At 39.2% G+C, this 14,750-nt stretch overlaps 1 protein-coding gene across 3 annotated transcripts in view; it reads left to right on the top strand.

Moving 5' to 3' along the window:
* The window catches only part of BOC (BOC cell adhesion associated, oncogene regulated), a 96,042-nt gene that overhangs the window by 54,371 nt on the left and 26,921 nt on the right, over positions 1-14,750 (top strand). For all 3 annotated transcript variants that reach the window (XM_060234633.1, XM_060234635.1, XM_060234636.1), the window contains exons 5-8: positions 7,274-7,420; positions 8,750-8,893; positions 10,739-11,032; positions 13,973-14,245. In XM_060234633.1, the coding sequence (XP_060090616.1) occupies positions 7,274-7,420; positions 8,750-8,893; positions 10,739-11,032; positions 13,973-14,245 (858 nt within the window). The remainder of the gene's footprint in view (positions 1-7,273; positions 7,421-8,749; positions 8,894-10,738; positions 11,033-13,972; positions 14,246-14,750) is intronic.

Genomic DNA, 14,750 nt, shown 5'->3' on the forward strand with positions numbered 1-14,750 from the left:
GTCTTTTGCTGTTAGAGAGCTGGTATAAATCCCAGAGACTGAAAACATATTTTTCCACTCTGCTAGCCTGCCAGTGGAGATTTGGCCATAGTTTTCAATTCACAAACTGTTCTGGTCTCTGCTGTCCCAAGTGCTTGAGCATTTGAATTGATAAAGTCCAACTGTAGACATTATTCTTTCACTGTCATGGATTATACAAGAGTAGGCTGGAATGTTTCTTTTTTTAAAAAATGTGCACCTTCTGAAGCTCCTTGCTCTGGGGAAGTCTTATTGTCAGAATATATGTTTGTTTCTGTGCAGGCTGGGAATGGAGGTCCAAATTAAGAATTGCTGCACTGAATCTTTGGCATACGTGTACGTGTGCAGTTTATTCAGAATTACAGTGTTGCAATAAGGAGAGAATTGACACTTGGTAGAAATTTCTATAGTCTAAAACCGTTAAACGTAAAGAATACCTCCTTAGGGTGTAGACCTAGCTGGCAGCCTCTGCATGGTAGTGGGGCATAGAGAAACACTGAATGTTCTTCTGAGTGAAGTAGTTCCATTTTCCAATTTAATTAGCTCACCCTGCACAATTTCTTCTGTGTTTAGTGGGTCCCCCAGCCCAGCAACAAATATCTGTGCCATGAATATATAGAGGCAGGCTTTGATGCCACTGTGTCAACCCCTCCAGTCCATCCTTTTTATTATCTTGCATATTATTATGGGCATACAGTCTACTGCTGTATGAAAGGCTCTGTGAACTGGCAATAGAAGAGGATATCTCTGGCTAGAACAGCACATGGCTACCTCATTGAACCACATATAAGGTAACACAGTAATGCAGGTTTTTTTTTATTAATTCCTCCCCCCCCCCCAATCACATTGGCTGATGGGGAATTAAGGGTCTGTCTGTCTGTCTGTCTGTCTGTCTGTCTGTCTGTCTGTCTGTCTGTCTATCTATCTATCTATCTATCTATCTATCTATCTATCTATCTATCTATCTATCTATCCTCATCTTGTCTGTCTGTCTGTCTTCCATCTATTTGTCTTCCATCTATCTATCATCCATCTATCCATCATCTATCTATCCTATCCCATCCCATCTCATCTCATCTCATCTCATCTCTCTACCTTCCTATCTTTTTAATTTATATCCCACCCTCCCTGCGTGGACTCAGAGCAGATCACAACAATTTGTTAGGCCTTTCAGTATCACAACATATACAACAATAAATAAATAAAACATTTAAAAACAGGATAATTTAAAAATGGCTTATAGTTGTTATGTCCACAATTTCCAAACTAAGGATGGCATCACTCCCAGTGAGGGAGTGTGAAACCTCTCTGTTTCAGTGGGAGGAGAAGATCTGTCTGATTCAGGATCCTGTCCCTACTTGTCCCTCTCTACATCCGGGTGCTCAATGGAAGGGGTACCCCAACTGTTTGAGAACCAGTGATTTACTGTGGAATGGGAGTTCTCTATAGACTGTCATGTCAGTATTAAGCAGAAATGCCCATATGACTTATTCTGGAAAGGGTTGTGTTTTAACGCCCACTTAGGCTGTGAAGTTCATGAAGTAATCTTGGGCCAGAACAACCAAACAGGGAATAGGCCCTCCAAAAAGGAAAAAAGACAAAACAAAGACCTCTAAGAAGAAAGGCAAACAACCCTAATCTTAAGCAAACAGGCCTAATCTTTCACCCTAACCTGCCTTATAGTTGGTGTGAGGAAGGAAAAAAATGAATAACTATATCTCTATGCATTATTTCAACCCTTTTGAAGAAAATGTGAGAAATAAATGTGAAGAATTAATTAATGCCCACGTTTTCCATTACTGTTTTAGATGGATATAGTCACATGGTCACAGTCCTCTATATACCTAGAAAAGTATGTCATGCTTTAAAGACTGTTTGCATTTCTGACTTTATTTCCTTCAAAACGACTCTTGAAAAATCATAATACTGCTGTGCAAGATTTATATAATTTATTGGTGCTTTGTCAGATTGTTTGAAGGATAATGTTTGAAGGAGTAGCAGCATGCTAAAGCATAACAATTCATAATGAGACAAATCAGATTGTAGGGTGAAACTTAGTACTTTGTTGACACTATATAAACGTGATAGAGTAGTAACAACAGTATACTGTAATTGAACAACAATTGAGGAAGTCAGTTGTTTATTAAATCATTTCCCTATGGTTTGATCAAGGGGATTCACCAGTATAGTTCTGTTAATTTTCAAACTGCTCCAGAAATGGCACCCTCTCATACCTGATCCTTCTCTGCTGAAGAGTCTCTGGTCTCTGTGAACAAACTAGTGACCCACCCTCAGAACAACCAGGATCCACTAGTGTGGATCCTGATCCACCTTTATAAATCATCTCTCTAACAGCCATATGCTGAGGCATGGGTAAAGATGACTTAATTTCTCTTAGACCCTGTGTGTTTCACTGGAAAAAGAGAAATATGAGGTCAGGCAGATGATAGTAAAGGAGAAGGTTGTCATGAGAGAACATCACGAGAAGCTTTTCTCACGCCATCTTTTTTAAAAATCCTGCATAGATGATTAAGAAGTCAGATGGAGTAATTCAGACAGCCAGTGGGAGGAGGAAGGTGGGGGAAGAGTGATGAGGGAGGAATTGGTTAGTTGTGGTAAGAGCTTGTGCAAACATTCCCTCCTAATGGATTTCTCAAATGTATTGGCAGGGAGGCAAGCAAAGGCAGGTGTCTCATCAAATACCTTGTTCTATGAAACTTGAGCCATCTCATCTTAATCTGGTATACTCATTCTCACTTTTAAAGGATTTCTTGTTGGCTGTTTAGCACCTAAAAACACAGTATGAGCTTAGGGACTAAAACAGTAAACTAGTTTAGCAGTCAGAGAAGTCTTTATCTAGCCGCTCATTAAGAAACATATTTTGTCTTTGCTCCCTGGCATAAATTTTTGTAAGCAGAGTCGTGTTTGCAGTATTGTAGCTGTTTTTAACATTGTCTTCATGTTGAAACATTAGGGCAATTATTATCATTAGAATTATGTATTTTTAAAAAATTGAAGATGAACTAGCTTCATGCAGACAGCTCAGGACTGGAGGTGCACAACTGCATTTGGGAGGCCCCTGATGAGGTCACACACTCTTACAGCACCTCTGGATAAGACCCTGAAGACCTGCTGCAATCTGAGCTAATGGTTTTATGCTAGAAAGAAAACAAAGGTTCTTTATTTAAAAGTTCTTTATCAGAAAATACTAATGAACAGTTTGTCATAAACAACAACAAAAAGCCTTTGACCCATGAAGAGCATTCTCTGTAGAGAGAGAAAAATGAACAGAGAAATTGGTCTTCAAATCACATAGAGCTCCATTAACTGGGATGGGCCGGTTCTATTGAAAGTAGTCACAGCCAGAGTTTGTCTTAAGCCATCTAGCTGAACAGTTTCCATGTTGTATAGTGCATGAGCAAGTGAAGTTCAGGGCTTTTTTTTTTTTTTGAGCAGGAATGCAGTTCTGGCTGACTTAGTGTCAGAAGGTGTGACCTAATATGCAAATGAGTTCCTACTTTTCTACAAAAAAAAGCCCTGGTGATGTTCATTTACCTTTGACTTCCCCAGAACAATATTAAATATCCATTTGTAGTCTGAGCAGGGTATGATTATCCCACTCAGAGATCAAAGAAATCTCCTTATGATTACTTAGAAGTAAGTTCAATTGTAATCAGGATCAGAACTGGCAATTAATGAGGAGTGTGACTGTGAAGTTCCAGTTCCAGTTGCTGGCGAGAAGTGCTGCAGTGGCATTTCACAAGAGCTTATTTTATGTTTTCTCTCTTATTTACGTACATATCCCCCCATTATTTTCATTAGATAGGACTTATATGTTGTTGTTGGCTATTTAATTATGTTATGTTTTAGGGAGTTTTAACTCACCCACTTTTGTGCTTTTTTTCTTTTTTCTTCTTAGCTGTTGCTTTGATAATGCAGACCTTGAGAAGAGCAGTTGTGTTGTCTGAGATATAACTTTTATTTTAACATATAATTAGTAGGGATTAGATAGGACTAATGCATTAACCTATTTTAAGGTTGACCTGTAACCTATCTAATGTTACCTTTTAATACTTTCAATTTTAACCCCTTTTAACCCATTCAATTTTATCTTTCCATAATTTAACTGTTTCCAGTAGTTTTATTTTCTTAACTATCCTTAATTGTTTCCAATTGTTTATTTTCTTTTAACTATTTTAGGATATTCAGTAGTGGTGCTTAATTTAAATTTAAATTAATGATAGATATAGGAACTAGAAAAATAGAATTTATGTTAAATTTTAGACGGAAGGTCCTCTATGAGTCCTGTATTTTAGCATTTGAGAATTAACCATATTAACTGTTTAAAGGATATTTATTATAAGATAAGGGAAGAGGGAGTAGTAAGTGGGAAAAGGGAGAAAGGAAGAGGGATTGGGGAGCAGAAGGGGGTAGATGAGAAAGAAATTTCAGTGAATCTTGCCATTTCCCTAAACTCACTAATTCCAGTGTCCCTATTTTACTTTATGTGGAGGATGCTGTTATTTTATCACATACTTACTAATATCTTTTAAAACCTTCTATAATTATTGCAGAAATGAAACCCTGTCAATTAATTATAATAAAATGTAAGATTCTGGTGCTCTTTAAAAAGAGAATAGGCCTCCTCGGGATGGATTATTGATGGATATATAATTGAATAAATAAACCCTTTTTCTGTCTAGGTATTCTGTTCTCAGCTGATCTATCATGGAAATCTCACAGTTGTGCTTAATAAGGCAAAACTGTTCTCTGGAGCTATCAGAAATTTATATTATTCCAAAGGCAGCAGATACGTACCTAGAGCTCTTCAGGTTTTCAACCTAAAGGTTGTTCCCTTTGTGGTTTTTTTGGATCTGTAATTTGGATAAATACAGTTACCGAGAAGATTGGCATTCGACTCCCCCAGTTTTTGAGAAAATTGATGAATATTCCTTATTGTGTCTCCAGCATTGCCTTGTGGGCACAATTTGGACAGAGGTCATTAGAGGCTAGAACTTGACTCCTTGCTTTTAAGCTGAGGATAAAAATTTTGTTCTCTGAAAACAGTCTATTTGCTCTTCTGGAAGAAGGCTCTCAGTACCTTAATGAGAGGCTACCATGTTTGTTCTTCTTTGTTTTATGGCATCCCCCCCATCTAATGTACTACCCTCTTATTTCTGTTATTTCTCAGTTCCATGGTTTTGTAGGACCTTCCACAGTTTTACAGGGCTGGTTTGCTTGAAAGGTGTAGTCTGGCAGAATTTGCTCTTAATGGCTTGCAAGAGATGGATATGCCTTCCACATTTTGCTTGAGCATCCTATGTTTATGACACTCAGAAACTGCTATATTATGCCCCATTAAGCAACCACATACCTCCCTATGCTTCGGAAACTGTTCTTTTCTTACTCGATGGTAATGACCTGAAAATTGCATTGGGTGTGGCTAAATATGTATCAGTTCTTTTAACTCTTGGTTCCAAAGAGAATATCTAGAAACTTTCTGCAGTGCAATATTGTATATCTGTTAGCTTCTAAGGTTGAAATGAACAAATTGACATCTCAAAATACAGACATTTGGGACTGCTGTCATTAAGTGCTCCAATACATGAACTACCTCAAGTAAGAATGTAATAATTAGATTTTCTTTTATCAATGACCTGTGAACAACCCAGGCTATTCACAAAGAGCATTAAGCTTCCATTTAAAGTTTGCTATCATACATATATAACATATATATCATACATATACACACACATAGATAAATATAAAATATCTGCAGAGTTTCGTAATGAGTTATTTTGGAGTGACTTGGTTATTATAGACCAGAATTCTGCAGAAACATTTCAGGAAGTCAGCACTAGTCTACTCTTAGGATAGTTTGGTGCTTGGTGCAGAAATCAGATAGCATGAAAACAATGGCAGGCAGAAGAGAAATAAGCAGCCTCAGAACATTCAGCTAGGCTATGCAATCTGTGTCTGTTGAAAATATATCAACTTAGTAGTATTTTTGCTTGAATTTGGTGGTCTTTGTCCAGTGGTTGTATCAATTTATTGTGCAAAGTAATATCAAAATCATTATTAATAGCTTCAGATGCCTGGAAAGTGACTTTTGGTGATATGAAAGTGGCAAGCACACTTTGATGTAACAACCACTGAAATAAATGAAGCTTAGGTATTACATTAGCTGACCTGTACCCTATCCACATATTGCTGAACTAAGAATGTGAGGGCTGCGTAAGAGGAACAGCACATGCAGGGGAATGTTAGCAGGCAAATATGAAGTGCTTGATAATTCCTGTGCCTCCTAATTTATCCATAAAAAAGCTTTCCATGGCCATTTTCCTTCCTGTTAGGCTCATGTATGATTTCAAGTCCAGATGGAGAAGTAAATTTAAAACTAATTGAGTGAGGACTTTTGCACCATTGTCTCCCATTGATTCTCTCCTGCCGCCATCTACTATACGACTATGGAACCATCTAAACTGGCAGAACCAGCGCCAAACAAGTTTACTGCTGCCAGATTTATTCTATGTAATGAATCATGTATTTTAAATATTTTAACTTAATTAACTGGTTTTTATGTTTAATTTCTTTAATTGTTAAATTTTAAAGTTTTATCCTTTGTTAAATATGTGAAATGTTGTTAGCCGCCCTGAGCCGCCTAGGCGGGGAGGGCGGGATATAAATGTAAATATAAATAAATATAAATAAATAAATAAATAAGTGATCACCCAACCTTGCAGCAATAACTAAAGATGGAGCTGGGAATTCCACATTTCCATTTTCCATTATTTAATTTTGGCCTTTAAGTCATTTACATTAAGCCTTAGTAGAAGTTTTTAAAAGTTTTACAAACACAATCCAACCATTAATTTAACCGTAATAACATTTGTTGGGAAATAAGTTCCACATAAATCACTGGGATCTAACTTTCATGTAAAGTTGATATACAGACCCTCTTTCACTTTTTACTCTATCCTGCCCATGCAGATGAGGAAGCATAGTCATGACATCAGAGAATCAACAAACACAGCTGCAGGCACTGTGATTCTTGAGGTTTTTGAAGTGTACATAAGGTTGTATAATGAGAAGGATGCAATCTTCCTAATTTCCATAACAAATAAGCAACCTGGAACACCATTCCTCAGGAGATTGTTTTGAAGTCACTCATGCCTCTTGGCCTCTGAGTTGAGTTTACCCCATGGGCAGGTGAACTGTTCTCTTAACAAGATCCTCTTTGCGTCCTCTTAAACAGATCTCAAAGACTTCAAATACGATGGCCAGCATGTGATAGAAGTTGATGAGGGAAATACAGCTGTAATTGCATGTGATCTGCCTGAAAGCCATCCCAAGGCACAGGTCCGCTACAGTGTGAAGCAAGAATGGCTAGAGGCCTCCAGAGGTGAGTCATGGCATATTGGGAAAGGAGGTACAACTGTATAATTTTAACTTTTTATTTCACACTTTTTAAAAGTTTCGCCTTTCCTTTGGCTGTGGCTTAGGACGAATATAAGACCCAGCAGTAATGCCCACTGGCTGATGTTTTCCTTCAGTTGAGCAGGACTTTTTTGTCTCCTGCTGCAGCCCTAAAGACTCCCCCCCTCGCCCAAATGCTGCTCCAACAGGATGGGGTACATTTAGGAACAGAACAAGTGGGGGAGCCAGAGATTTGCAGCAGGAGTGGAAATCTGACCAAAGCATCCCACCTTCCATGCCTGGATAGCCTCTGCTTGAATCCAAACCTTTTTCCTCCACTCTTGGCTGAGAGTCGTCAGCACAGCTTGACGCCTCTGCTGCAGTCTAGTGCAATGGAAATAACTTGGAGCATAATACAGGGAGACCTAAAACGGCTTTATAAATGTAGTATGGTATCTCATATTTTCAGGCCACTTTATATGGATAAAGCGTGATGGCTACTGTATGGGCTCACCTTGAGCAAAATGTCCTCTTCCTTTAATACAGGCTTAATGTGCAGAAGTGGGCAGTTGAAGCTTTCTGTGGCATAAAGGTAAATAATATCCCATTAAGCCTCTATTAAAGGGACAAGACTTGTTCTGCAGGTGGTTAGCAATGCTAGCATCACCCATCTTGATTTCAAAGTTTTAAGGCTGAAGGCTTCATTGCATATGAATTCATACATTGTGGCAAAAGAGGTGCTCCCTGTGGTCCAGTCCCATGCCATTGTGATAACATATGAATTGAACCTCCAGCATAGCTCCTTTGAAAGCATTTGACTTGCCTCCATAACATCTTCTTATAGCAAGAAGAAAAAGAAGGCGGCAATTATGTTTATTTGAGCTGAGATGGACTACAGTAGTATTCTGTCTCTGAGCTCTCTTTTTCTGCTTCTTAGCATTTGCTGAGCCCTCATTTTCTTCTTCTAAGATGGGGAACAAGTTCATAGCAGCTTCATCCTAGCTGTCAAGTTTTGCATTCAGCAGCAAGTCTTTTTCATCCTTCAGTTCATAATTACTTATTTGAATTATCATACCAAGCCACATTTTGCTATGAGAATTACAGCTGATTTTACTTCCTTTTCATTCCATTCTTCCTATTATCCATCATTTTCTTTCTTTGCGCTTGCCAAATATGGTTGAAATCTTCTCTAGCCACTACTGTACAATATAGTGTTCATTTTGTGCCTACAGTATGCAAGCGAGTGCACAATAAACATGTTCCATGCCTCTGGATGCTGTATAGTTCTCATTCTCTTCTTGCTGTACTTTAACAGATAACTACCTGATCATGCCATCTGGGAATCTTCAGATTGTCAATGCGAGCCAGGAGGATGAGGGAACTTACAAATGTGCAGCTTATAACCCCATCACCCAGGAAGTGAAAACATCCGTGTCTAGTGAGAGATTGCGTGTGAGACGTAAGTCACCCCTTTGGGACATTTAGGAATCTTGGGTCAAAAGCTGTCTTATGGTGGAGTCCCATTTTACAGGCATCAGCAAAACCATTCATTGTAAGCAGACTTTGAGATTTTAGGCTTGCTCTTTATTGTTTGAGAGCATATGTAGATGTGTATTTATACATCAGTACAAAATAATTAATTTGGTTTAAAGATGTAAGTTATCCACTTTGAAAACTTAATAAGCCTTTAAATTGCTTGTTCTGCTTATAGCACCTGTCTCATTTGCTTGTTTCTGCCTTGCATCACGGTGTTTCAGGAGGCCTCTGATCTGAATGCATCTTCATTTCTTATGATTGTACATCCAGAAAGAAGGCATGTACCTGCAGAGAGAAGGAAGAAGCCAAAGGACTGGAGGCCTCACATGATAATTTTTCCCCTTCTAGGCGAGCTCTTCTGTTTCAGGAGGGTAGGAGTGTTGGTCTGCAGCAAAAGAGCTAGATTTGAGTCCAACAGGATTTTTTTTTTTCTTTATAATTTTTATTTTATGAATTTACACGATACATTCAAACTACAAGCACTGATCAACTTTTTACAAAAACAATAGCATCTACATAACAAGCTTTTCCACAATTTTAAGACTAACCAGTTCCTGACAATGTACACTAGGCTTCATAAAAGGAGTAAACCAACAAGTTGTACAGTAAATTAAAGATTAATTACACACTATATATTATAACATCATAATTGTAACAAGCTTACTGAACATGTTTGAGAACTATATTATGGATAACCATATGGTCCAGGAGCGGACCACTTCTCAGAAAATTTGGTTTGATTATTATGTGACTCTGATTGAGCAATCTTATTCAGCAGTTTTCTCCATAATATAATGTTCCCAGATTTTGCTGAACCACATCAAGATAGTTGGGATAGATTTTTCTTTCCGTTTTAAAGCTATGGCCATTTTAGCAGCTGCTAGAAGCTCGGTAATCGGGTCTTTTCTGATCTGTGGAATTGTGGGGTCCATCCAGTAGTTTAGTTACAACAACTCGGCTTTTGAAGGAAGACCATATCTTGTAATCAGTGACCAACAAGATTTTCCAGGATATAAGCTTTTGAGAGTAAAAATTTCAATGAAGGAACTTTGACTCGCAAAAATTATATCTTGGAAAATCTTGGTGGTCTCTACAGTTCTACTGGACTCAAATTTAGTTTATCTTCTTCGTGTTTTTATATAGTTTTTCATATATTTCCCGATCCAGTTACACTAATTGTAAGAAAATATCCACAAGTTACCTACAGTTGGAAAGGCATCTAAAAGGACATCAATCTGGTACCAGGCAGGGGCAAATGGGACACTACCTTGCCAGGTTTAGCTGGTTCCAGCTTTCTCCTGCTAACCTCCTTTTTACTTACCACAAGTCCAGGCAGTAGGAGCCTATCAGTGTATATTCTCCTTTAGTTTTGGTAATTTTAAAAGGTGTATATTACTTAAGAGCCTAAAATTTTTGATGGCAAAGTAGCCAAACCCCTGCCTCCATGGGTTGGACCAAACAATATGTCTGTAGAATTCCACCCCTGCAGTCCCTTCCAAACCCAAGAGAAAGTTGATTTCTGGAATTACAGGACCTGTGTGACTGTTTATCCATGGGTGGTGGCCTGTGAGGGGAACTTGGTGAAAATATTTATCAATCACTGCCTTCTGTTAATGAACCACTGGATCTAACCCCTTTGCTTGGTATCCCATTTAGCAGGAATTTGGCAGCAATAAGCTGTCTGCCTGCATAGGACATTTTCTTGATCTTGATCAGAATCTTTAGAAGAGTCATACTTTTCTTCCATTGAACTTTCCCTCTGCTCTAGGCTCAACAGCTGAGGCAGCTCGCATAATTTATCCCCCAGAGACTCAGACTATCATTGTCACCAAAGGCCAAACCCTAATCCTGGAATGTGTGGCTAGTGGGATTCCTCCTCCACGTGTCACTTGGGTTAAGGATGGTTCCAGAGTGTCTGGCTACAACAAGACCCGGTTCCTTCTCGGCAATCTCCTAATCGATACGATCAGTGAGGAGGACTCAGGGACCTACAGCTGTATGGCTGACAATGGAGTGGGTGAAGGCAGAGCTGCATTCATACTCTATAATGTTCAAGTATTTGGTGAGTATGGGAGCATTTTCCTTTCTCTCAGAATAATAGCTACAGCTATAATTCAGGGACTACTCTGTATAATCATACATATTTGTCATTTTTCAGAACTGTTCTGGAGTGGTTTTTAATGCTCACAAGTATGACATGGCCAACTGAAGTTTCAGCCATGGGCTCATCTTAAATAGCTGCCACCCTTTCACCCTTTGATTTGCTCCCTGGTATCATTAAATAGGCACAATTAGGGAATTCTCTCCAGTTGCAAAGAACTACTAGACAAGAGATTGGCAACTGGAGACTTTGCAGGCCATGTCCATTCCCCAAAGTTTTCCTGGCATAGCCTTTGACCTCTGATCAGCCACTTCCTCCAAATCAGAGACCTGGGGAAACGGCAGATTTCCTTCCCTTTCCTGCACTCTGAATACTACAAAGGTTTTCAGTTGTTGTGACCTCTGTAGCTCACTCCATGTCCTAGCCAAGGAAAGAACAACAAGCTTAAGATAGAGCTCTGCTAAAGCCTCAGCTACTGTTCACCTTGACTTATAGAATGAGCTAAAAGGTGGAGCCAGTATTGCTGGCCCTTCAGCTCTTTTTGATTTGAAAATATGTTTGTTGGTTAAAAATATGTTGTCAGCTGAGGACCTAAACTGCCTAGGAAAGAAAGAAAGTTCAGTTTGATAGAGACTTTCAGAAAGAGGTATCCAGTAAAGTTGGAGATGCAAGATCTCCATGAGTCAGACAGGACTGCTGTTTTTTCAAAGGAAGAACTGTGATCTTCTGTTGTTTTATTTTCATGGTTTATATGACTTGCACCCTGCCCTGAGCCCTTTGTGGGGAGGACAAGATATAAATTCAATAAAGTAACAATAAATAAAATAAAAGAGAAGAGAAGACAGAAAATTGGTGTGAATTTTTCAGTATGCATTCTGGAAGATTCAGGGGTGTCAAACATTCAGCTTGGCTCAAATGCAGCCCCTGAGCAACTTCCTCCTTCTGCTTCCTTTCCCAGGGCTGCTACTGCAGCTGCACTGTAGTTTGCTTTTCCCCTTGCTCCATTGGTAGCTCTTAACTTCCTGCTTCTTCCCTCCACCCCCCCCCCAGCACACAGAGTTCCATGGCTGCTTCATGCAGGAGATATATAAAGACAAGCCTCCCTCCCTCCCTCCCTCCCTCTCTCTCTCTCTCTCTCTCTCACACACACACACAGCTTCTCTTTCCTGCTCTGGGTCCATTTCTCCTCTTTTGGGGAGGAAGGAAGGGGGAGGAAAGGGAGTCCCATGGCATCTTCAAGACCAATAACATTTTATTTCAGGTATAAAATTTTGCATGTAAACACACTTCTTCAGAGGGTGGGTGTCTGGCTGGCTGGATTCTTCTGACAAGCACAGTGTACATTGCAGAAATTATTTCGACTGATTCTGAAAAGTTGTTTGTTTTTTTTAAAAAAAGATTGGATTTCTGTGTTCCTATCTAGATTTATTTTCTTTCAAAAAAAGACCCTGATTATGAATTAGAACACTTAGATTGGTCCTAATATCTTGGAGAGTGGAGTGATTTCAGATGCCAAATAATAATAGCACACATTGGTAATGAGACAGGAAAACTAGCTCTCAGTTCAGTCCGGAGGATGAATTTCATTTTTCATTCTTGAATTTCATTTTCAATTGCAATTCAACAGCCTCTCTTTCTAATCTCCCTTTGAAATTCCTTTGTAAAAGCACTGCTACTTTTATGTTAGCAACTGAATGTTGTGGTTTCTAATGTCATACTTATGTCCATGTATTCTTTTCATTCTGTTGGACTGAATCCTCCTGGATGGAATTGAGACCTAGGTTTCCTGTCTCATTACCAATGCTGTTATCTCCATGTCTACTGCACCTCGGCATATCACACCTAATCCATTAGAGGCTGCTATTGTCATTCACCTGCTTTTGCCATTTGAAATCACATTTATATAGTTTAAATCTCCGGTACCTCATATTTTATAGCATGTATGGCCTGGCCCAACAAAGTGACATTTATGTCAGATGGCCCTTGTAACAAATGAGTAGATAACCGAGACAATTACTGGATTAATGCAGAGAGCAGATTGTTGCAGCCTGGGTTTTGATCTAAGGAGACTTCAACTCTCTTCCTTTTTATAATCTGCCTTAACTGAGTCTGCTCATGAAGGAGCCATGGATGAAGTGGTCTTCAGGTCTCACAGTAATGCTGCCACCATCCTGCTTAGGGGTTACACTGCTCCTAGGTTGAAAGGCATTTTGAAAGTATAATAAATTAGCACAACAGCACAAGCAGTTTAGGCAAGAACAGAGCCAAAGGCATTTCTTTCCAGTCAAGCACCAGAGCATTAAAACAGAATTGTTTATTAAGAAGCACACACAGACATTCTCAAAATAAACCCAAAAAAGTTTCACTAACTAAACATGCAGTAAGCAGATGGAATACACTGTGAAAAGCAGGCATCAATTCTTAATTGGAATGCAAGTTACATGTCTGAGGGGAGTAGCCCTTAGTTAGTCTCTCTGTCCCTCAGAAATAAGAGAGGCAGGTCTCTTCCATAGTGCAGAAAAAGTTCCAGAGCTTCACAAATGCTGGGGCAAACTTAACAATGAAGCAAACAGACAAAGGAATAGTTCCTGGCTGTTTCTTTTTCGAGGAAATTAGAGAAGAGTAGTGTAATGGGATGCAAATTTCCATCTCCCAAGGATAGTTTTTTTAATGTATGATCTATCTATGTGACAAATTATTAGCTTTGTTTGATTTTAATTTATGCTAATAAATGTATTGACTGATTGACTGTGACAACGTATCTGCTTGCTATGGGGCTCTTGAGCTGTGGGCAAAATGGTTGCATGCAATGGAATATAGTTCTGGACATCGTCCCCTCTTCATAATACATGTTCATCTTACATCTGTCCCCAAATAATTTGAAATGTATTGCATTTTCAGAACCACCAGAGGTTAGCATGGAGCTGTCACAGCATATCATCACATGGGGTCAGAGTGCAAAATTCACCTGCAAGGTGCGAGGGAACCCTCAGCCATCTGTTGTGTGGCTTCACAATGCAGTTCCTCTCTTCTCCAGTCACCGAATGCAGCTATCTCGCAGAGCTCTTCGGGTCTCCAGTGTGGGGCCTGAGGATGAAGGGATATACCAGTGCATGGCAGAGAATGAAGTTGGGAGTGCACAGGCAATGGTACAGCTGAGAACTATTCGCCCTGGTAAGTCTTTAGAGAAGCTAAGGGGGTTTGCCTGGGAATAAATATGGAAGTTCATGCTTCCTGCATTTTTGTCATGTTATGTGACGTTGAAGCTGGATACTGGCTCAGAAGGATCTTACCATAGCGGATTTCTAGTATTTAATTTGTTGTGGGCATTCCCTGATCTCTCCTATCTGATCTCTTATGAGAATATCTCAAATACTGCAGAAATCTAGATTTTCAAACTATAGTACAATCTGTAAAGTGGATATATTCCAAAGATGACCATAACAGTCAGGCAAGTTCATAAAGAATTAGGCAGTTCTTCACATATGTTGTCCCAAACCATGTATGTCTTTGAAGATCAAAACCACAACACCACACTGGCTTTTATGGGTGGCTGCTTTTGAACAGTAGAAAGCTTTTGAATAGTAGAAACAGTAAATGACTTTAGGTGAGTCATGCATGTCAGTGATAGCAAGTTGCTTGGTGGCAGGCCTGTCTCCAAGCAACTTGCTGTTACTGA

The sequence above is a fragment of the Heteronotia binoei genome, chromosome 3 (assembly GCF_032191835.1).
Source record: "Heteronotia binoei isolate CCM8104 ecotype False Entrance Well chromosome 3, APGP_CSIRO_Hbin_v1, whole genome shotgun sequence".
NCBI classification, from domain to species: Eukaryota; Metazoa; Chordata; class Lepidosauria; order Squamata; family Gekkonidae; genus Heteronotia; species Heteronotia binoei.